The 22,450-nt window shown below is 36.3% G+C and overlaps 1 protein-coding gene across 1 annotated transcript in view; it reads left to right on the forward strand.

Annotated features, from left to right (window-relative positions):
* The window catches only part of ALDH1L2 (aldehyde dehydrogenase 1 family member L2), a 31,332-nt gene that overhangs the window by 8,031 nt on the left and 851 nt on the right, over nt 1-22,450 (forward strand). Inside the window, exons 5-22 of the mRNA XM_026695110.2 lie at nt 462-563; nt 1,918-2,007; nt 2,560-2,694; nt 2,931-3,056; nt 4,771-4,862; nt 6,169-6,313; nt 6,915-7,034; nt 8,988-9,115; nt 10,328-10,478; nt 11,878-11,948; nt 12,072-12,177; nt 12,860-12,947; nt 13,217-13,310; nt 13,800-13,899; nt 15,006-15,104; nt 19,405-19,570; nt 20,319-20,424; nt 21,324-21,523. Of these exons, the coding sequence (XP_026550895.1) occupies nt 462-563; nt 1,918-2,007; nt 2,560-2,694; nt 2,931-3,056; nt 4,771-4,862; nt 6,169-6,313; nt 6,915-7,034; nt 8,988-9,115; nt 10,328-10,478; nt 11,878-11,948; nt 12,072-12,177; nt 12,860-12,947; nt 13,217-13,310; nt 13,800-13,899; nt 15,006-15,104; nt 19,405-19,570; nt 20,319-20,424; nt 21,324-21,523 (2,119 nt within the window). The remainder of the gene's footprint in view (nt 1-461; nt 564-1,917; nt 2,008-2,559; nt 2,695-2,930; nt 3,057-4,770; nt 4,863-6,168; nt 6,314-6,914; nt 7,035-8,987; nt 9,116-10,327; nt 10,479-11,877; nt 11,949-12,071; nt 12,178-12,859; nt 12,948-13,216; nt 13,311-13,799; nt 13,900-15,005; nt 15,105-19,404; nt 19,571-20,318; nt 20,425-21,323; nt 21,524-22,450) is intronic.

Raw genomic sequence — 22,450 nt, forward strand, 5'->3', positions numbered from 1 at the left:
AGAAGGCAATGCGCAGCCACCATGCCCCCTTTTACCTGTCCTGCACCTCACAGCTGATTTTTGGTTGGTTTGCAGGATGAATAGGCATCCTGGTACTTACAGGAAGTGACGAAATGGGCCTATTCAGCCTGCAGAGGCTTTTTTCAAGCCTCTGGAAGGCCAGAAAAGGCCTCAAACCAGCTGAAAATCAGCTGTGAGGCATGTGCATGCGCAGTGAGGTAAGTTTGCCTGCAGCTCAAATGCCAGCACAAATGGCTCTGCATGCCACCTGTGGCACATGTGCCATAGGTTCGCCATCACAGCTCTATGGCCAGCCATATCCCAGTGTGGCATATTCCCAAAAATTCTACAAGATTCAAGAGCTCATCTAATCCCAGCACTGCTTCTGACCGGTTAAATAGTTAACAAAATGTTTGCTTTCCTAGATCAATCAAAGCTGCTTTTTTGTTGTTGCTGTTTAGATAGAAGCTGTGCAGCTAATTGCTGATGGCCAAGCTCCTCGAATACCTCAGCCTGAAGAAGGTGCTACCTATGAAGGCATCCAGAAGAAAGAAAATGCCAAGGTATTGTGAGCAATAGAACATTGTTCTTTAAAAGCCAGGCATCTCGTGAAGGAGGAATGGGATACAACCTGCTGGCTGGTTTAATGCTTTGCACTGAGTTTCCTTTACTGAACAAGCCATGATTGGCAGAATATGCTTATCTGCAATGTTTGGTTTTGTACAGCATTCCAAGCCCCCAAACAAATCACATGTTGGCTTACTGGGATCTGGGTTTTTCTTCGTCTAACAGACTAACATGGTTACCCCTCTAAAGCTGGGGTGTCAAATTCACGATGATATAGTGTCACGTGACATATTGCAACTTTTTTCCTCTTTGCTAAACTGGAGGTGGGCGTGGCCAGCATGTGACACAAGTTTGACACCAAGATTGGATGACTGAGACTCCCCATAGGCAGGCAAAGAAAATGTTTTGTTTTTTCATTCATATTTTTGAGTGAATTCCAAGAAAATGCCATAATGCTTTAACGTATTATTAGAAGTGTGGTGAACCTGCTTGGCATTTCCAATGTAGGATCAATTTCTACAAAATAGCATATATTTCCTATTACAAGGATCAGCCACACAACCAATATAGAGATTCGTTTTAAACATTCTCCATATGAATTTTTAAAACTGGATAACAGTAATAATGTAAACATTATGGTACATTTGCTTTGAGTGATCACATTTTAATAAAGGAACTACTAATTTACATCTTGCCTGAATCAATGTACTTATCATTCATTAGCATCCAATTTTCCGTGTATTAAAAAATGAAATTCTGCATTTGTTTCTGTCTGCAGTTTTTCTGTTGTATATATTTTGGGTGCACATTGCAGGGAGTTTTCTTTATAATAATGCTATAGGAAACTTTCCATATTATATTCTTTTGATTTGTAGATAACACTTCCAAATGTAAATGATTCATAAGCAATCTTGGGTGAAGAAATACAGGCCCTTGTGGATATAAAGTATTACTGCAGTTCACAGTGTAAAAATTAAATTGGCAAAAGTTCAGTATTTCAGTTGAATATAAATAGTGATTGATGTTAGCTAGGTTTGTTGAAATCAACCAACTTTAAATGATGATGTTTTGAAAGGAAATTGTTTTAAACAAATTATAAGATACATTCATACCTAATGTAATGTTTAATAATTTATTGTAATGGTAATAATATATTAAATTCATATGCTGCCAAACTCCCAGTGATAAACCAGGATTTGTCTTTTAGACAACCATAGAAATGATCATTGTGAGGGGGAGGGGAGGGGGGAGGAGGTTGTTCTGTCTTGTTTTGTTTGTATTCAGAAAGCCACACACACACACACACACACACACACATGAAGAGATCAACTTTGCCTCTTGGTTTCCTAGATTTCTTGGGACCAACCAGCTTTATCTTTGCATAACTGGATCAGAGGACATGATAAAGTACCTGGAGCCTGGGCAGAAATCAATGGCCAGGTAAAACATTACAAATTATAAACTTGCTTTATCTACCTTAGTGATAATGTAAAGATCATGGATCCTTTGTGTATATTAAATAATGATAAGAAACCCATAGTCTTACTACTCTTATTGTTATTGTTAGTAGTATTGTTTGTTAGATACATGCTGAATTTCTTCAGGAGCAACAGCCCAACAGATTGATTTAGTGAAAGACAGTGACTCAAGGTCATTTTCCTGACGATGAGCTTCTGATCAGATTTCATTGCACAGACTCAAAAAGAAATCGATAGAAAATGAGGAATAATTTGATAATATAACAAGATAAATTTTGGTAGTCCATAGCGTGACTTTTCTCTGGAATCAAACTATCTTCTATAGGACTTTCATTTAAGAAAAGTTATAATTTTTGTTCAGTAACAGTTTAAAGTAGTCTTTCCGGTCCAGTTGGAAAGAAAGAATAAATATTTTACTTCTATCAAGCTATCATTAATAGCTTTCTTGCAGAAAGCTATTAATGGCTCCTACTTTTTGCTAAACCATACATAATAAAGATTATCTTCGTTACAGATGGTTACTTTCTATGGCTCATCCATTCTTGATGGCTTAACACCGTCAGGTGAAGAACTGGAAATAAAAGGTGCTGCAAAACCTGGTCTGGTAACTGACAAAGGTCTGGTTCTCTTTGGCAGTGATGGAAAGACGGTAAGCTTTGAAAGATACAGTGCTATTGAACTGAAATGAAAGACCCAAACTAACTAACTCTAAAGATTTTCGTATAGAATGTTTCTGTACATGTTTTGTATGAGCCTTTTGGATAGGGCCAAAGCCAGGAGACTTAAGCTCATGACAAGAAATTATGCTGAAGGTACTAAAATGAGTCAGCAGCCCCCATTTTCCCCACTCTGCTGACTGACTTTTCTGTGTTATTTCTTCTACAGCTGCTAGTAAAGAATCTTCAGTTGGAAGATGGAAAAATGATCCCAGCATCTAAATACTTCTCCACCAATGAGGTAGCCACAATAGAACTTACTGAAGAAGAGAAAAAGATGGCAGATGATATTAAGGTAAAGTTTAGAAGGAGAAAAATACAGGAAAGTGAAACTTACTTTACAGCTGATTTATTATAATTTATTTTAAGCCTGCAGAGTGGGGCTACATTCATCGCTTTATGTTAAGTATCACACATTAAAATATGTTCCATTTTTAGGCTTTGGATTGGGGCTATGTGTGAACATTCCTCTCGCAGGACTGACTCTTAATTGTGTCAAATTATTTATATTTGTATAGTTGTATAATATAAATATTATTATATATACTATTATTTATTAAGCCATCCAGAGTCATCTTGCAGGGGACAGGGGTGGCATAAAAATTTAATAAAAGTAAATATTGTTTGCTTTTAATTCTTGTGAATAGTATAGATTTGTATGCAGGTTGGGAACCATACAGACTGGATTATAAGAAAGTAAATGTTTTAAAATACAATGAACCATAAAGCTAGTTAGGCACATATTTTAAGGAAATCGTCTTCCAAAGATAAGGTGAAATCATAGAACAGCCTGATTAATAACTAATGATTTTCCACCTGAGAGGAACTTTCTTAGGATAACATATTCTCTCAGGTTTTTAATCTTTATACAATATATAGAAAAAACTTCGCTTTCCAAATAAAGCAATTTGTTAGGAATTTGCAGCATCTCAGATTTTATCCTCCCCAAATGCTTTAAAGTCTGCAGGAGCGTAGATGTAGTACCTTTCTCCAACACTTGTAAGGCAGCGTGTGTTCTTTTCCTGGGATTGTGTTGCAGGAAAAGATGCAGCTGTCTTAAGATGCAGTTGGAGATGGATATTATTACATCATGTCTTCTTGTGCCATATCTGTCATTGGATTCACGATCATGTTGGTGATCCTATTTTTTATCAACAGCCGCACAAAAAAGTGCTGCTGAGTTTTGTCCAAACCAGTCCCTTAGATTTTGAAGCCATGATGTTCTTCTTTTGCCTGGACCTCATTTGCCTTCAATCTTTCCTTGGAGGATTAAGTGAAGTATGCCGTGTTTTTCTGGGTGTCACATCACATGTCCAAAATATTCTAACTTTCACTTTTTATGGTTTTGATGATTTCCCTTGGCTTTCTCAGGCGGCTTATCACCTCCTCATTTCTGATTTTGTCAACCCAACTTGTACAACTCACTTGTAAATCCATATTTCAAATACTTCTAGTCTTTTCAAGTGGCTTTCTATCAGAGACCTTATTCTCCACTCTGTAGAGCAGGATAGAAAAGATGTAGCATCTGACAAGCCTGATTTTCAATCTTAGGCTTATGTCTTGACTACATCATATCTGGGAGATCAAATCTATACCCTAGTATAGATAGATACTAGTTCAACTCTAGTATCTATAATAAATATATCCTAATTGGATTAAAAACAATTAATCGGGGACAATTGCAAGCACGTCTTTTGATAGTATATTTCACACTTACTTGTGCTGTCTGAAGAAAAATGTTATTTTCTCCATACAAAATAAGTTCAGGACTACTTTTCAATTTTATTTATTTGTTCAGACATCACATCCTTGGCCCAGCATATAGTTATGAATAAAAGCCTTCCCATTTTTCATTTTCATGCTCCTCCATCTTCATGAATGAGGAGTGTAGGTACCATAATGTAAAATAGAGAGATTAAGACTCTTTGATGCTCATCTTAAGGTCATGTACCTTATTAGTAGCTTGGGTTATTTGTGTCATTGTCTCAGGATATTTCCATCTTTTGCAGTCTATTTGGAAGGGAATCTTGAGCAACATGGCTGAAATTGAAGACACCACTGATTTCTTTAAAGCTGGAGCAACATCGATGGATGTGGTGAGGTAATTCACTGTTCTCTAAGACATTGAAGAGTATTATGAGCATTTCATAGAAAAAAAATTACTTTTCATATTACAAATAGTCCACAACTCTTCTTTTAGTGTCTGTTCAAATTTACAACAGGACTGAAAAAAGTGACCTATGTCCATTTTCACTCTTATGAGCGTGGCAGCATCACCATGATCCTGAATTAAAAATTCAGATGCTTGGTCACCGACTCATATTTATGATGGTTGCAGAGTCCTGGAGTCATGCAATCAGCTTGTCTGACCTTCTGAAAAGCAAAGTTAATGGGGAAGCCAGATTCACTTAACAACTATGTTACTAACTTAACAAGGACAGTGATACACTTAACAACTGTTACAAGAAAAGTTGTAAAATGGGACAAAACTCACCTAAAAAACATCTCATTTAGCAACATAAATTTTGGACTCAATTATGGTCATAAGTCGAGGACTACCTGTATATCTTGTGGAAGAGAGATGGCGATATCTTGGCAACAGTGTACTACAGTAGCCAATACGTTTCATCTGAGTAAAATGAATCAGAGGACTTGGGGAGCCAGTAATTGCTATACAGGTAGTCCTTGACTTACAACAGTTCATTTAGTGACCATTCAGTTACAACAGCACTGAAAAAAGGTGACTTATGACTGCTTTTCACAGTTACAACTTCCAGGATCGTGTGATCAAAATTCAGATGCTTGACAACTGGTTATGATCATTGCTGTGTCTCACTTCTTGTAACCTACTGATGAGCAAAGTCAATGGAGAAGCCAGATTCACTTAACAACCATGATACTAACTTAACATCTGCATTGATTCACTTAACAACTGTGGCAAGAAAGGTTGTAAAATGGGGCAAAACTCACTCAACAAATTCTCACTTAATAACATAAATTTTGGGCTTAATTGTGGTCAAAAGTGTGGACTACTTGTATTGCCTGTTTGCCAGGGCCTGCTGTATTCCCGGTAAGCAATTTTATCACTCAGAACAAGCAGAATTGTTTGTTAATTCTGATTAATCTGTTCGTGTTGTTTATTGTAAACAGTAATGTTCCAAAATGCCAATTGAAAGACAAAGGTTGTGGAGAAAAAGGGGAAGGGGTGGGAAAACTTTGGTATATATTACCATCCCATTAAGTTTTAACTTGTTAGTTTTCTACCAGATCAGTTTTCTCTCAGATCAATGTTAGACAATTGTCTGTTAAAGATCCTTTAATACGGATGGTTGCATGGAGCAAAATCAGTCCCTTTAGCTTCGTAATTCTTTGATTTTATCCATTTTTCAATATCTTTATATATTAAGGGTGATTGAAGAGATCAAGCAAAAATGTGCTGGACTTGAACTTCAGAATGAAGATATCTACATGGCCCCCAAATTTGGTGATTTTGTTCAAATGGTCGTCAGAAAATACAGAGGAGAAGACAAGGAAGAATTAGAGATCGATTATGTGAGCTGATTTCTAAAATGTTATAGTTTGGGTATAGGCAGCAGATTAGTAATAAGTACTGAACACTCTAAATAATTCCATCATAAGCAAAATCATAGTACTTTCTTGTTATATAGTGTACATATCTGTTCAGTGGTTGAAATGTATCAAGCCAGCAGATAATTTATGTGTGAGTGCATATGTATGTGCATGCACATAACTTTGAGGCAGTTTGACCCTTGGTGACTCCCTGGTGAAGGCCTTGTAGCTTTCTTAGTAAGGTTTCAGAAATGATTTGCCACGTCTGCTTCTTAGGGCTGAGAGTGACTGGCTCAAGGTCACCCAACTGGCTTTAGGCCTAAGGCAGGACTAGAACTATTAGTCTCCTGGTTTCTAGCTTGATGCTTTAATCACTACAACTTGGCTTTTTGATATTTTCATGCAGTTATAGAAAATTAGTATTTATTATTTGCCTTGTGATGGAATATGAAGATTGCATTCAATACAACTACTTGGGCTATAATCAGTTGGAGAACATATGTTTGTTACACATGATGTTTTCTGCAGGAAAACATTGTTTCTATGATACATTGCTAAACCAAATTGTTTGTTTGGGTCCTAGGTTTCAAAATATATTAACCATATGACTGTAAAGATGCCATATCAATGTTTCATCAATGGGAGATTTGTAAATGCTGAAGGTGGAAACACTTATGATTCTATAAATCCAACAGATGGATCAGTGAGTAAACCTCGATGCATTAATGCTTCCCCCCGCCAAGAATTATTCATATTTGTAGCAATCATAACATGTTGTTGGTGGGTTTATCAGTGTGTCATTTTTAGCTTCTTTATTATTATTTTTCAAAAGCGCATAAGTGCACAATCGTGCCTACCATCCTTGTCCTATTGTCCTCAATTATTAGTTCCTATTGCTTATATTTAAACTTACGGTTATTCTTATTTTATATTGTAAGCATTTGACTAAATAAATAAATAAATAAAAATAAAAATAAAAAGCAGAATATAAGCAGCAAATGTTGCTTTAAAATATCTGCATTTTGATGAATTGCATTGCATTGGGCAATGCAATTTCCTGTGGCCTTAGAACACGGGTGTCAAACTCACAGTGTCACATTGCTATCATGTGACGTTTCACGATGTTTTTCTCATTCACGGAGCTGGGGTGGACATAGATGCCTGGTATAAATGCCTGGCATAAATGCCTGGTAGAAGGTGGTTTTTTGCATTATGAAACTGGTGAGGGGAAGGGAATAGCTCAGGGTCAACTGTTTGCTGACAACAGGTGAGCACATCTCAGCTGAGAATTTCTGTAACCTATCAATCAGGTGTGAAGGACAAGCTGATTGATTACTGATTGCCAGGATTGCAAACTGACAACCAAGTAAATGTACTTTTCCCCTAGACTCCTGTAATCCTAAAACAGAGCAAATAGTCTGATGATGGTTTGTGCCATGATGAAGATTTAAGCAACAAGGGTAAAAATGATCACCTGGAAGTGGCTCTAATATCTTCCAGTTCTTGATATTACACTGCCAGAATTTCAAAATACATGTGTTAATAATTTATGTTCCAGCACATCAGAAAAGTATCTGTCTGGAAAAAGTTGATATGTAACTTTGCAAATAATAGATAGATAGATAGATAGATAGATAGATAGATAGATAGATAGATAGATAGATAATCAATAGTTAGTATCTAGAAATTGCCTGCTATTTTGCCAACTCAACCTATTGGAGAGATTAATTGAAGATATAATAATAAATTATAGAAACAAATAACAAATTTTCAACATCTCTTTGGTTTACTTGTTTGTATTTTAAAGATCAAGGTAAATTAAGTCATCCTAATACTGGCCAGTCTAGGAAATTGTAGCCAGCTGTAAAAATATAGAGTTTTGCATATTTTTTGCAAAAAAAATAAAATAAAAAATTTGTTGCAAAGTCAGAGAACTCTGGCAGTATGAGCTGAACAAAATATGTCATTAAAACCAGCAGCTCCTTTCAGAAGTCATATTTAATTACATTTCTTTGAAATTTTGGCTCATAGAACTCAACATGCTTTGACTTAAGTTCCCTTCAAATTGAGCAATTAAACAGGCCTGACCTGTATTTTCCTTGGTTTATTTAGTGCCATCTGCAGACTCAGAATGTTGCTTCCTCTGAGAAAAATAGACAGATTTCCTAGTTCACAGAAACACACTGCTAAGCAAACCATGAAGTTTATATAAATGCTCCTACAAGATGGAGAAGCCAAGAATAAATAATCTAACAGCACAGATCCACATGAACTAGATGACCTATAAGGCCCCTTCCAACTCTGATTATCTGTTAACTATTATGTCTTACATTTAGGATTAAGCCAGGATTCTAACAAGTGGTTTAACATCATGTCAAAACATGACCAATAAAATGCTATGTATCAGTTTCATCTATATATTTTTTTGCTCTCATTTTCTTTTTCCTCTTCTTTTTCCTTTTTCTCCCTTTCCCATAAAATGTAACAAAACATTTATATTTAGTATACTATCAATGTAAAAAAAAACTAAAGATGGCAGGATACAAACAATGGAATGAATGAAGAAAATGGGAAGTTTGTAGTTGAACTTGTAAAAACTGATAAAGCTGTTGGTTTTTGTTTTTTTAAAGTTAGCAACTTCTTATCTTTATGTCAGGTGATTGCTAAGGTGTCACTGGCTACAGTGAGTGATGTTGACAGAGCAGTGGCAGCAGCAAAAGATGCCTTTGAATACGGTGAATGGGGAAAGATGAATGCAAGGGAAAGAGGGCAGTTAATGTACAGGTATGGCAATGCAGAACACCTTATATTGTTACTTTTATTTCTGTTCTGTTTACTCTGTGTTATCGTAATATGTCCAGTTGGATAGTGTAGATTTATTGAAGGAAACAGACAATTATAAATATGAATTTTTAGTTTTCTCCTATGAAGTTAGGTTTTTTTACTGACTGCCTGATCCACTCCCTGCAGTATTTGGGAAGTGGTAAGTGCTCTTGCTTTTTTCCTAGGGCTGAGAGAACATGACTGGCCCAAGGCCACCCAATTTGCTTTGTGTTTAAGATGGGATTAGAACGCATGGTCTCCAATTTTCTAGCCTAGTGCCTTGACCATTAAACCAAACTGGCTCTAAACTTGAATATTATGTAAGCCCAAATCCTGTATCAATAGTATGATTTATTTCAAATGATACACAGCAATTTTCAAACTAAGGGCCACATTTGGCTTCTGAGTAGTTCCTAGGTAGAAAGGCAGAAAGTGAAACAGCTAGGCCAGGACAAAACTAAATTTAATTTGACTTTGTATTTTACTTTAATTTAAATTTAATTAAATATGATGTCCATTTAAACATTTCCTACATCTCTGACATTAAAATGTGCAAATATATTTGAAATATTCTTGCATCCAGGGTTTTGCAACAGGTTTCATATTGCAAGTCACTGGCTAAAATATGATGCTTATGCTTGATGTATTAATTACTTAAATGATTGGAATCCTAACTTGCCTTTAAGGAGGTCAAGATGATATACTGTACATGAATTCAACTTCGTAAGCTTCAGGTTACCCAAATTTAAATAGGTTTAATTCTAAGATTTTCCTAGGTTTTCCATGATAATTTAATATCATTTAGCACTGGCTGTTGTTCTTTCCCTATGTTTCTCAGAAGCTACATTCACATTAAACTGATTTTCAATCATGGTTTATGGAAAGACATAAAAATGAAATTACAAATAACACCATGTTGAAAATCAGTCAACTACATCATGACTTAATGTTGTGTGCAAAGCAGGCTCAGGAAAATGTGAAAGATTTTTCCACCCCGGTTTCCAAACTATTACAGAATGCTCTGATTTTCAAACCACACACATTTTACGTGTGACTTAAATTTGGTAAATTTACTTTCCACAGTAGCAAGTTTCAGCACAAATTCCAGCCATGCCATTTACAAACATGTCATGTTGTGTTTTTGTTCTACTGTCCATGTGATTCTATTGAAAGACTTGCGGATCTGATGGAAGAACATCAAGAAGAGCTGGCAACCATAGAGGCTATTGACTCAGGAGCTGTGTACACATTAGCTTTGAAGACCCACGTAGGAATGTCAGTGCAAACATTCCGATATTTTGCTGGATGGTGTGACAAAATACAGGCAAGCTAATGTTTGAGTTGATGTCAAGTTTTCAGTACATGTGGCATTATTTAGACAATTCAATGGTTTCAAAGAATTAGTGCAGAGAAGAGTAAAAATGAGCTTCTTAAGGTTTGCCTGCCTCAAAGACTAATTCTCTTCCAGAATTATTAGGTGGGTCAGACCTAAATTTTTGCTAAAGATAAAGACAAGCCAACCCAGAACAATAGCAGAGTTTCTAGGCAACTCATACGAGAACTGAAAGAGGTGATCGATAGCTGAAGTCCATGCTTCCTTGAATTATGCACACAAAAATACTGTGAATTTCACAGAAATATAAATTCATTTTGGAGAAACCAGGACCTATCCTTAGGTTAAGACCGAACAACTTTATGATAGCAAGCACTTCCACTTAATGGGGCCATGGGTAATTATCCAAAATGGCGGAGCCATATCACACTACTAGGCAGAACGGAAATCTTGAATGCTTTCTGCTTGTGGGCTAGTTTCTTCAATCCAGGGAGACATTTATGAGGTGCCAATTTTTAAAAACTGCTTAAAGGTGGAAAACTACAGTAAATCCTTAGTTTTCAGTAGCAATGGTCAGAGGGGTTTTTGGGGAATCATGAAGGGGCAACTAAAGGCCAAATGCAAGCCTGATTTATAGTTTACCAACTCCTGTCTTATGTAAGCAGTTGTATGTGAAATGATTACAGGTAATCCTCGACTTACAACCATTCATTTAGTGAACATTGGAAGTTACAACGGCGCTAAAAAAACGTGACTTATGGCCGTTTTTCACACTTAAGACTGTTGCAGTATCCCCTTGGCCATGTGATAAAAATTCAGATGTTTGGCCACTGGTTCATATTTAAGATGGCTGCAGTGTCCTGGGGTGACATGATCCCCTATTGTGACCATCTGACAAGCAGACTCAATGGGGAGGCCAGATCCACTTAAAAACCATGTTACTAATTTAACAACTGCAATAATTAACTTAACCAAGTAAGATGGTAAAATTGGCAAAGTTCACTTAGCAACTGTGCTGCTTAGCAACAGAAACTTTGGGTGCAATTGTGGTCATAAGTCCAAGACTACCTGTATTACTTTTTAAAATAAAAATGGTAAGACAATTTTTGTTCAATGAAAAGAACACTGCTTTTAAACTGATTCATAAACAGGGTTATCAGTGGAAAAACCCTTGCACTGAAGAGATACAGATAATACTGTAGTAGAAAATGTCCATGTAGCTTCCTCACTACCCGTATTTTTATCATGTATATTTATCAGCATTTGGGATGTTTTAGGAGACATTCTGTAACTGTCAACAGGTTATTCAGACACATGTGATGATACAATTGATGCCGCTTTCGTCATGACTGTCATTTAAAAAAAAAAGGATAAGTGTTTTTTCATTTAGGGTTCTACCATTCCAATAAACCAAGCACGACCAAACCACAATTTAACGTTCACCAGAAAAGAACCCTTAGGGTAAGATCCGTTGTCTTTGTTAATGAAACCAGACTCCGATTAATTTTACTCCTAAAATGTTTCTCTTGTGTTTTGAAATTCAAATTTGCTTTTGTGTTTTTTCTCTCTCTCTGGAATCTGAAGAGTCTGTGCTATTGTTATTCCATGGAATTATCCATTGATGATGTTGGCATGGAAGAGCGCAGCGTGTTTGGCTGCTGGCAATACTTTAGTTCTGAAACCAGCACAGGTAACATCAACGGCCATAAATGCCTTGGAATACAGCATTCCTTGAGGCTGGCAATTCTAGCCTTGTAGAGGTACAGATGTAGAATGTCTTTTAACCAGATGATTAATCCATCGTAGACCTTAAGCACAGATAAAGAACAGATAAAAATAGCAATAGCGCTTAGATTTATATACTGCTTCACAGTGCTTTACAGCTCTCTCTAAGCGGTTTACAGAGTCAGCATATTACCCCCAACAATTTGGGTCCTCATTTTAGCGACCTTGGAAGGATGAAAGGATGAGTCAACCTTGAGCCAGTTAGGATCGAAGTCCTGGCAGTGAACAGTGAGTTAGCCTGTAATACTTCATTCTACTGTGCTACCATGGCTCAGTTAAAAATAGAATGTTTGTGAGCAGCATTAAAGTACAACAGTATTCCCAACGTGGTGCCAAGAGGCACTTTGCTAGAAACAATAATGGGAATTTAGTTATATATTTAAAATATTTATAGCCTGGCTACTCTCCAGATCATACTGTGAGTTACAATCATACAAGCAAGCCTAAGTAATAAAGCCAAAAAAGATAAGTGAATGCACATGGTAAGGTGTGCACATAATTATTGCAGGGTATACTATAATGAAATAATGAAATTAAAATGTATTCTGTGAAAACATAGGGTATTAAATTAAATTGTTTTTATTTAGGTAACTCCACTGACTGCCTTGAAATTTGGAGAGCTCTCTGTGAAAGCTGGATTTCCTAAAGGCGTTATCAATATTTTACCTGGTTCAGGTACAGTGAGAGTATAAGTATTTATAGCCTTGCCTAACCTGTTTCCCTTCAGATGTGTTGGAAGTATGAAACCCAGAATTTTTAGTCAACATGGCCAACAGTGAGAATTCTGGATCTGCAATTATCACATGTCTAGAGAGCCTCAGCTTGGGTTCAAAGAATAGCTCAGGTGGAAAGGAGTACAGGAGCATTAAACAACATTCTGATTCAAAATCTCCAGCTCACAGTTTCAGTAAAAGTCATGGTATTGTATCTCTCACATTATGTAGGTGGCTTAGTAGGACAACGCTTATCAGAACATCCAGACATTCGTAAACTTGGATTTACTGGCTCAACACCAATTGGGAAACATATCATGAAAAGGTAATCCTTTCCTTTCATAATATTTCTCAGTGCAAGATCTTAATATTTGCTCAATGGGAAGTTGTATGAATGCTGCTTTACCTGAAAATCTTGTGTCATTTACCAGTTAGATAGTCAGAATGATACTGAGTTAAACACTGATATTGGTTTGGCTGCACTAAACTTGCTCATGTGAGTATTTCTCTGGTTTTTGTATACTCCTTCCCACTTTTCAAATTTGCTACTATAAGTTGGACGACCTTGGCAAATTTAGCTAGGATCCAGTCAAAGAAAGATAAAAATGTTGTCAGGATACTAATTATAATATGCAATAGTTTAACTATGTTTAGTATTTAATTTATTTAATTTATTTAATTTATTTTGGGGAAATAGCTAAAATAAGTATATAATAAAAGTCCATACCACGGTATGTCTTAATATCATTAAGAAATGAGGACAATGGTATTTGATTTTCAGTCTTCTGTCATTTATCATTTTTATTCATTATAGCTGTGCTGTCAGTAACCTGAAGAAGGTTTCTTTGGAACTGGGTGGAAAATCCCCACTGATCATATTCAATGACTGTGAACTTGACAAAGCTGTAAGAATGGTAAATAAGCTTTTAAGCTCCATATATTTTCTTCAGAAAGAGTATGGTTAAAATTCCCATAATACATTGTGCCTTTTTACTATGGTAGTGTTCTGGAGAAGAGTGTGCAACCTGCAGCTCTTACCACACTACATGAGCTTTTTAAATTTTAAAATCCTCCCCAAGCAATTGATGCACATAGGAATACCCATCATTTAGGGCAGGAGAGAAAACAAGAGAATTAGGCAGAGAATTTCAGAAAGAGAAAAGTGGAGAGAGAAAGATATCTCAGAAATGAAAATTGGTGGTTTCACCCTTTTTGGTTCTTGATGTACCCATGTATTACAGGTCCATAAATTAGTCCCAGAGGAAAGAAGTTCTCAATATTAAATATTCAGTATTCGTATTTTAATATTCTTAAAAGGTAGTATTTTGTAGGGACAAGCAGCACAGTATCTACCAATCCTCAGGTTCCCTGTATTATTTGACATTTTCTACATGTAGTTTAAAAAAATTAAAAGGATGCTTCAAGAATAAGATTTGTAGCGATGCTTCTGGCCATGCACAACTGGGGTGGTAAAGAACATCTTGAAAGTCTGATTCACTTTCTGGTAAATTAATATTTTAGGACCAGCCATCCTCAGCAAAGGGTGGTTTTTCATGGCAGCCTATCTGAATACATAGTTCTTCCATGGCTTTCAAAAGTCAAAATGGGTATCCAGCTCCAAAGACTGCCTGTTTTATAATATTAAATATTGTTAAGTTATTAAATGTATAATAAATGTATTGGGTACTGCATACAGTCCTTGATTTATCAGTCATAACTTTTTTTGTCATCCAGCTTCCATTATATGCAGAAAATCCTTTCTCATTTTTGATGGATATGTTACTCTTCTCCAAGCTGGGACTCTCCAGATGTGTTACAATATTAACTCACATTGTTTCCTGACAGCAGGGGGAGCTGAAGACCAGCACATCTGAAAATCACTGGGTTGGAGAAGCTGAGTTACACAAAGAGACTGAGATTTAGCTTTACATTATCCCATTGTTAATCCCATTGTTAAATATCAAGGCATCCATAATAACAACCAAACCAAAAATGGAATATGTTTTTCCTTATGATTCAGGGCATGGGAGCAGTATTCTTCAACAAAGGAGAGAATTGCATTGCAGCTGGTAGACTGTTTGTTGAGGAATCTATTCACGATGAATTTGTTAAAAGAGTGGTAAGAAGCTTTAAGAGTAGATGTTGAAAGATAATTCTGCTGTACCAATCATTGCTTTGTACAAGTAGTCCTCAACTTACAACACAATTGGGAACAATAGTGGGATTCAATTCTTTTTACTACTGTGGGTGTGGCTTGGTGGACCTGGACGTGGCTTGGTAGGTGTGGCTTGGTGGGCGTGGCAGGGGAAGGATAATGTCAAATCTCCATTCCCTCCCCACTCCTGGGAGAAGGTTACTGAAAAATCCTATTTCCTCCCCACCCCACTAACCTGCTTTCCAGCTCCGTTCTCCTGTGCAGGGCAACAAAAGAAGACCCAGCCAATCAGCTGGGACTTGGGAGGCAGAGTATAGATGAGGGCGGTGGCAGTCAGAGGTGGTTTTACTGATTCTCTGAACTACTCAAAATTTCTGCTACCGGTTCTCCAGAACTGATCAGAACCTGCTGAATGCCACCTCTGATTGGGACAAGAATTTCTGCTGTCAACCAAAGTGGTTGTTAAGTGAATCTTGCCCAATTTTACAAATTGTTATCAATTCTTCTGACTGTGGTTGCTACGTGAATCATGTGGTCATTAAGAAATCTGGCTTCCCTCATTGACTTTGCTTGTCGGAAGCTGCCTGGGAAGGCTGGGAAGGCAATACCCTGGGATGCTGAAACCACAGTAAATACATGCCAATTGCCAAACACTCGGATTGGTGTAAGTCACTTTTTTCAGTGCTGTTGTAGTTGGTCATTAAGTGAATTGTTATAATCCTAGGGCTACTTGTAGTTGTAATATTTTTCACTGATAAAATATGAGTAATGGTGCAAAGCCCTATTTTTTCAGTGTTCACTGATTTTTCTGATGTGGCAGTTTCAAGTTTGTTTACTTCTATTGCTTGAATAAATTTTCTAGCAAAGCCCATCTGTTCCAGCAGTAACAACATGAATTGCCAATTCACATTATCAAATGCCTTCTGTGCATCTAGAAATATCAAAGCCATTTGTTTTTCAGGATGTGCCTCGTAGTATTCCAAAATGTCCAAGATTACTCTCATGTTGTCTTTAATTTGTCTCTTTGGCAGAAATCCATTTTGATCAGGATGGATAAAATTATTTAAATATTTTTTAAGACTTTCTGCCAATATTGAAGCAAAAATTTTATAATCTGCGTTTAGTAGGGAAATAGGTCTATAGTTCTTGATTTGTAATGGATCGGCCTCCTCTTTTGGAACAAGTGTAATATAAGCTTCTGACCATGATTTAGGTATCCTCTTCTTTAACATAACTTCATTCATAACTTCTAGCAATGGAAGATTCAACGATTCGTGTAATGTTTCTGCCGGAAGTCCATCTGGGCCTGGTGCCTTTCCATTATTTTGCTTCTTGAGTGCTTCAGTTAACTCCATCATGGTTATATTGCTTTCTAACCTTGTTTCAATCTCTTTAGGTATCTGGGGTAACTTAGCATTCTGTAGGTACTGTTTGACTCTTTCCTCATCAATATTCTCTTGTGTTAGTTATAGTTTCCCATAATAGTCTCGAATGATTTCCTTCTTCTCTTTACTACCATAGCAAACTTGGCCTTGATCATCTATTAATTGCAATATTTTCCTTGATTCTTTCTCCTTTCTCAATTCATATGCTAACCATCTACCTGGTTTATTTGCATCTTCAAAGTAATTCTGTTTAGCACCTCTAATTTTCTGTGCTAATTCTTCTTTTTCTATTAAACCCATTTTATGTTTGGTTATATCCATTTTTAACTTAATGTCCTTTTTCTGTGGAATTTTCTGTAGCTCTTTTTCAAGTCCTTTATACTCATCCTCTAATGCCTTAGAGGCTAATCTTTTCATGGTATTTCTTTTCCTTGTATAGTCTATTATCAAGCCTCTGGCATATGCCTTCATTGTATCTCATACATTCTGGATTGATGTATCTTCTTTTTTGTTTTCTCTAAAGAAAAAAGCCAGTTCTTTCTCCATCCACTGTGTGAAGTCTTTTTCCTTTAAAATAGTATTATTTAGCGTCCATCTAGATCTTCTTCTTTGTCCTTTCCATTTAACGGTCATTAGATTGTGATCTGCCCAAGTACTTGTTTCAATATTTATTTCTTGAATATTAGTTAACAATTCTGTTGACATCCATATCATATCTATTCTGGACCATGATAAGTGTCTATTTGAATAGAACGTGTATTGTTTAGTTTTAGCATTTCTTTCTCTCCATGTATCTTTTAACTTTATTTCATCTACCATATTAAAAAAAGATTTAGGGCGAGTCTTTCTGTTTTGCTTTATTGTTTTCTGTGCTGTATAGTCCAGTTTGTTGTCTACAATTCCATTAAAATCTCCCATCATAACTATATTAGCATAGTCCAGTTCAATTATTTTGATATGTAATTTTTTATAAAATTGTTCGTGTTTGTCATTGGGGCATAGATTGCAATCAGGAGTGTTTTCGTATTATTATCCATTATTTCCACCATTAGTATTCTTCCGTCGTCATCAGTATAAATCAATTTTGCTGGAATGGTCTCTTTAATATATAAAACCACTCCTCTTTTCTTGCATTGTGTCAAGGAGGTAAATATTTTCCCTAGTTTTGGCTGTATCAACAATTGTTCATATTGCTTTTTAATATGTACTTCTTGTAGGCAGATTATATCAAATTTTAATTTCTCTAATTTATGGAAAGTTTTCCTTCTTTTAACGGCTGAATTAAGTCCATTTATATTAATTTTAATCAATTTTTTCTCTTCAACACCAGACTCCAGTTGTTGATAGAAACCCAGAAGAGCACCTGCAATAATACTCTCCCATGCTCTTCCCTCTATCTTAACAAATAGCATGGCCTTGAAAAAAAAGTCTCAGTTCTTTCTTTCTCGGCTTTGTCTGGTCACAAGAGAAATAGAATATTTCCAAGCCTCTAGTTGGCAGTGTTACAAAGTTTCTTTGCTTTCACTTTCCCCCTCCTTTTCCAAGCAAAATGCAATAAGAATTAATAAAAAAAAGAAAAAGATATTTTAAAAAAAGAAATAAATAAAAGGGAGTCTCTAGCCTAAAATGGTTACAAAATCAAAAAGGAGAAAAAAAATAGATTGAAAAGAAAAAAACCAGTCCAGTTTCAAAATATAAGATCATGTATAGAAAATCCTGCAATGAGAAAAAAACATTACTTTGACATTCCTGTTTAAAATCGCCGCTTAATCACTTCTGTCAAAACTTTTACAGATTCTTTCTTTTCCTTAGGGTGTCCTTTCAGATCTTAGAATAAAGAAAAAGTTCTCACCAAACTGGCACAATCTCTCTTTCTGTTCTCTTCCGTTTCGGAGCTGTCCCAACTTCAGCAGCTTTAATGGCTGCCTCTTTGCCGCTGGCAAGAAGAGCTTCTCCTGGATCTACCAGGGACTTTGCGGTGTCCCTGGAATCGACAGGATGTGCTCTTCACTTTCACTGTCTCTTCGGGATGGTTTAGATCCTGGACGATCCTATCGGATCTAAAGTTTGTTTACTTTTGATCAAGCAACTTTTATTACTTTTCAAGCTCTCCTGACCATGTCCTACAGAAGGTACTTTCCACTTCCACTTCATTGAATATGGGTGGATATGGATCTAGCAAAAATTATTGAGACGCTAGCTTTCTTCAGCATCAGATGTTATTATGGGCATTATAATGTGAAACACAGTATCTGAAGTATTCCAGACCATTTCCTTATATTTGGCTTGAGTTTAGGAACATATTGTTGTTAGATACTACACGACTCTATATTTCTTCTGTGTGTAGATCGAACTTTAAACTTCCAGAATGAAGCCACCCTCTTGGCTTTGTTGTTGGCCAAAAATAAATCATTATTGGTACATGTTTCTGGTAGTAGTTGACATATCAGCAGATGGGCTGGGCTCTGTGTCTCTCCACATTCACATAGCATTATTATCTACCAAGACTCTCCGCCAAGAGACTCAAGCATATTGGTTTTACATTTAGTCACTCCAACTCTCGAGGGTTCTCTAAGTAGTATAAGGGAAGTCAGACCCTTCAGCCATATCCTCCTTTAATGTTATTCCTTGCTTGATGCCTCCTTCCTCCATCTTTTAATTCAATTTTGTTCTTGTGTACCCTCAAGAACGTTTGTTCTTTCAATATAGGGCTCTGTACAATATAAGGTGAACCAAGAGAAGACAATGTCTTCTACTATAACTTTAAATATCCTAATATAGGCATTGTTTTAATTACTGTAAAATTATATATTATCATCTGTACAATTGTAGCTGATACATTACACTATTTCATCCCCACTCTTTTTGGTAATCTTTAGGTGGAAGAAACACAGAAGATGAAAATAGGTGATCCACTAGATAGAACTACAGACCATGGACCTCAAAATCACAAAGCACATTTGGAAAAGCTTCTGGAGTACTGCCAAACTGGAGTAAAAGAAGGAGCAACTTTATTATATGGAGGAAGACAAGTATGTAGACCAGGTGAGTAAGATCTAATATAGGAATATTAGAAGGCATTTGAATGCATTTGAAGCTTTTTCCCCCCAATGTAAAGTGGATGTTTCCAATGAAATTTGACTAAATGGAATAACAATGGAATAACAAAAACACTGCACCAGCAACTGGACCGCTAGATACACCAGAATCCTCCTTGGTTAATGTTGTTTTTCATCAAGTTTTTAATTTCTCTCTCTTTTTTAAATTTCAACATCGAACATTAAAATACAAACCAAGATAAAAGCAAAAGGGAATAACAAGAAAAATTAAGTGACAAAAATACATTAAAGAAGTTTAAAAGAAAAGCGACTTCTGACTTTCTTTTTAGTTCAATTATATTCAGCTGGTGACCCACCAAAATGTATGTTGTTCTTTTTACACTAGCTAATTCTCCAATTGTATTCCTGCAGTCATGGTAATATCATAAGGGTCAAGTAATTATAAAGCATATTGAGGAAGGGGTGTAGAAGAGAATGAAGGCAACCGATCATAAAATGCACAACATAAATTGTAGCTTCAAATGATCTATGACAACCTTGTTTGGAAACTAAAATTATATCAAATGGATGCGCTTGTTAAAATAATCAACTGACTAAAAATTAAAGTCCTTGTTTATTATATATATATATAATAAGTTATATATAAAATGCATTGCTGAAGACAGATAACCTATGACCCATGTATCAAGATGGAAAATGATGGAGGTTGTAACTACCCCTTTTTTTCCCATTAGGCTTCTTCATGGAACCTACCATATTTACCAATGTTGAGGATGACATGCATATTGCCCATGAAGAATCCTTTGGGCCAGTGATGATCATTTCCAAGTTCAAAGATGGGTAGGTTCTGTTCCAATTAATGTCGCTGTTGTTGCTGCAGCTTTTCAAACCCAGGATCCTTGCAAGTAATAGTTATCTGAGAAGAGCAAATTAACCTGCTTCACTCATTTTCTCCATTGCAATTTACATCTTGGAGGAAAATTTCTGTGAGGTAGATTCCTCCCCTAATTTGGAATCCTGTACCAGCATGGTGGCTCATGAGGTTAGGATCCTGGGCTGATGATTGGCAGGTTCACGTTTGAGAGCTGGTTGCTTCCACAAGGCAGGGTGAGCTCCGGTCACATGGTCCAGCTTCTGTTGACCCAGCAGTTCAAAGGTGGCAACCACAAGTAGATAAATGGGTACCACTTTGGTGGGCAATTTAATGGGGTTGTGAAACGAGCCCCCAACTAGGCATCCCCCAGGCAATGGTGATGTCACTGTCCAATTCTTTCAACCCAGAAGCGCTTCAACACAAATGTAGTAGTATTTGGAATCCTATTTAATTACTACTGATGTTCTTTCCCAGTTGATGACCTTAAGAATCATGCAATTGTTAATTTTGTGAATTAAATAGTATTGTTACATACATTCATTACATATATTCTAGCCAAGTCTCTAAAATACTTCACAAAAATATCAGATTGGATTTACAGATGATTCTAAACAATGTTGTTTTAACCATATTTCAGTGAAAGTTCAGTGGCTGGTTTGCAATTCCAGACAGTTATAGAATATAAATAAACTACGATTCCTAAACTATATGCTTGAACTGAAATATATTTTATTATGGCTTAGCACTATATAAGAACACAATATATGCTACAAAATCTGAGGATGAAAAATAATGGAGTAATAAATTTTGCATCTTTGGTATGTTTTATGCTGTCTATATTTTAGATGTTTCTTTATTGTCACAGAGATGTTGATGGAGTGTTAGAACGAGCCAACAGAACAGAATATGGTTTGGCTTCAGGTGTTTTCACCAAAGACATAAGTAAAGCACTATATGTGAGTGACAAACTGGAAGCTGGAACTGTTTTTATTAACACTTATAACAAAACTGATGTGGCAGCACCATTTGGTGGATTCAAGCAGTCTGGTTTTGGAAAAGATTTAGGTAAGCAGCACTTCATATTTTCTCTCTAGATTCCAATTATATTTACAAAGTGACATGTATTAAAGGTAAGAAATTTATCACCTTCCAGAACTGGTTGGCTCCTATTCTGAATCAACACGAAGAACCATGAATGATGGTTTTTGTAGTGTAATGGCAAAAACTGATTGTTATAGACTATTTGTTCTCTAGTACAATGTGGGTTTTGTAATGGAGCAATTCTCAAAATGCATTTGAAATAGAGTGGTGCTATTCTACCCTTAAAATCAGAGCACATATCCAATACTGTAAATTGCAGCCTGACAATCCCATGTGAAAAGAACATGCAACTTAGAACCTGTTGCAAAATGCAGGCTTCTTTTACAGTATAGGTAATCTTTTAACATCTTAAGCTGCACTTAAAAATAATTTTGGTCCATGGAGGAGGTATAAGGTTGTAATTCTGCCTATTCATTCACTCCCTGCCAGCCAGACATATAGGCTTAATGATCTGTTGTAAGGCACCTTCTCAAAAAGGTGGGGGGATTCAGACAAGTGCAAAAATAGGAACTCGAGAGGCTGCACTGGCCCAAGGACTACTGTCTGTCTACCTTTGCTCTGAATTTCAAAGCTTAAAATCCTGTACTAGTCCTTTCATTAATTGTTTAATGGCCATGTTTTTATCTAGCAATTATTAATTGTCTACCTTAAGTATCATTTTTTAACAGAAAATGCAGGCATGGGTAGTATTAACAGGATTTGGGGGTGGGGGGAGTTAATATGCTTCATCTTCTAACTACCTCCCCAGGGTACCTCCCACCCGCCTGATCTTCTCAGAGCCTTCCATCTCATCCTTCCCCTCCTAGGAACTCAAACATTCAATATGCACATATCACATTGGCCTGTTCAGCCTTCCTAATTTCCCTCCAATCTTCAGTATATATACAATAG

Source organism: Pseudonaja textilis, chromosome 5, assembly GCF_049901715.1.
Source record: "Pseudonaja textilis isolate UNSWEBS1 chromosome 5, rPseTex1.2, whole genome shotgun sequence".
Classification (NCBI taxonomy): domain Eukaryota; kingdom Metazoa; phylum Chordata; class Lepidosauria; order Squamata; family Elapidae; genus Pseudonaja; species Pseudonaja textilis.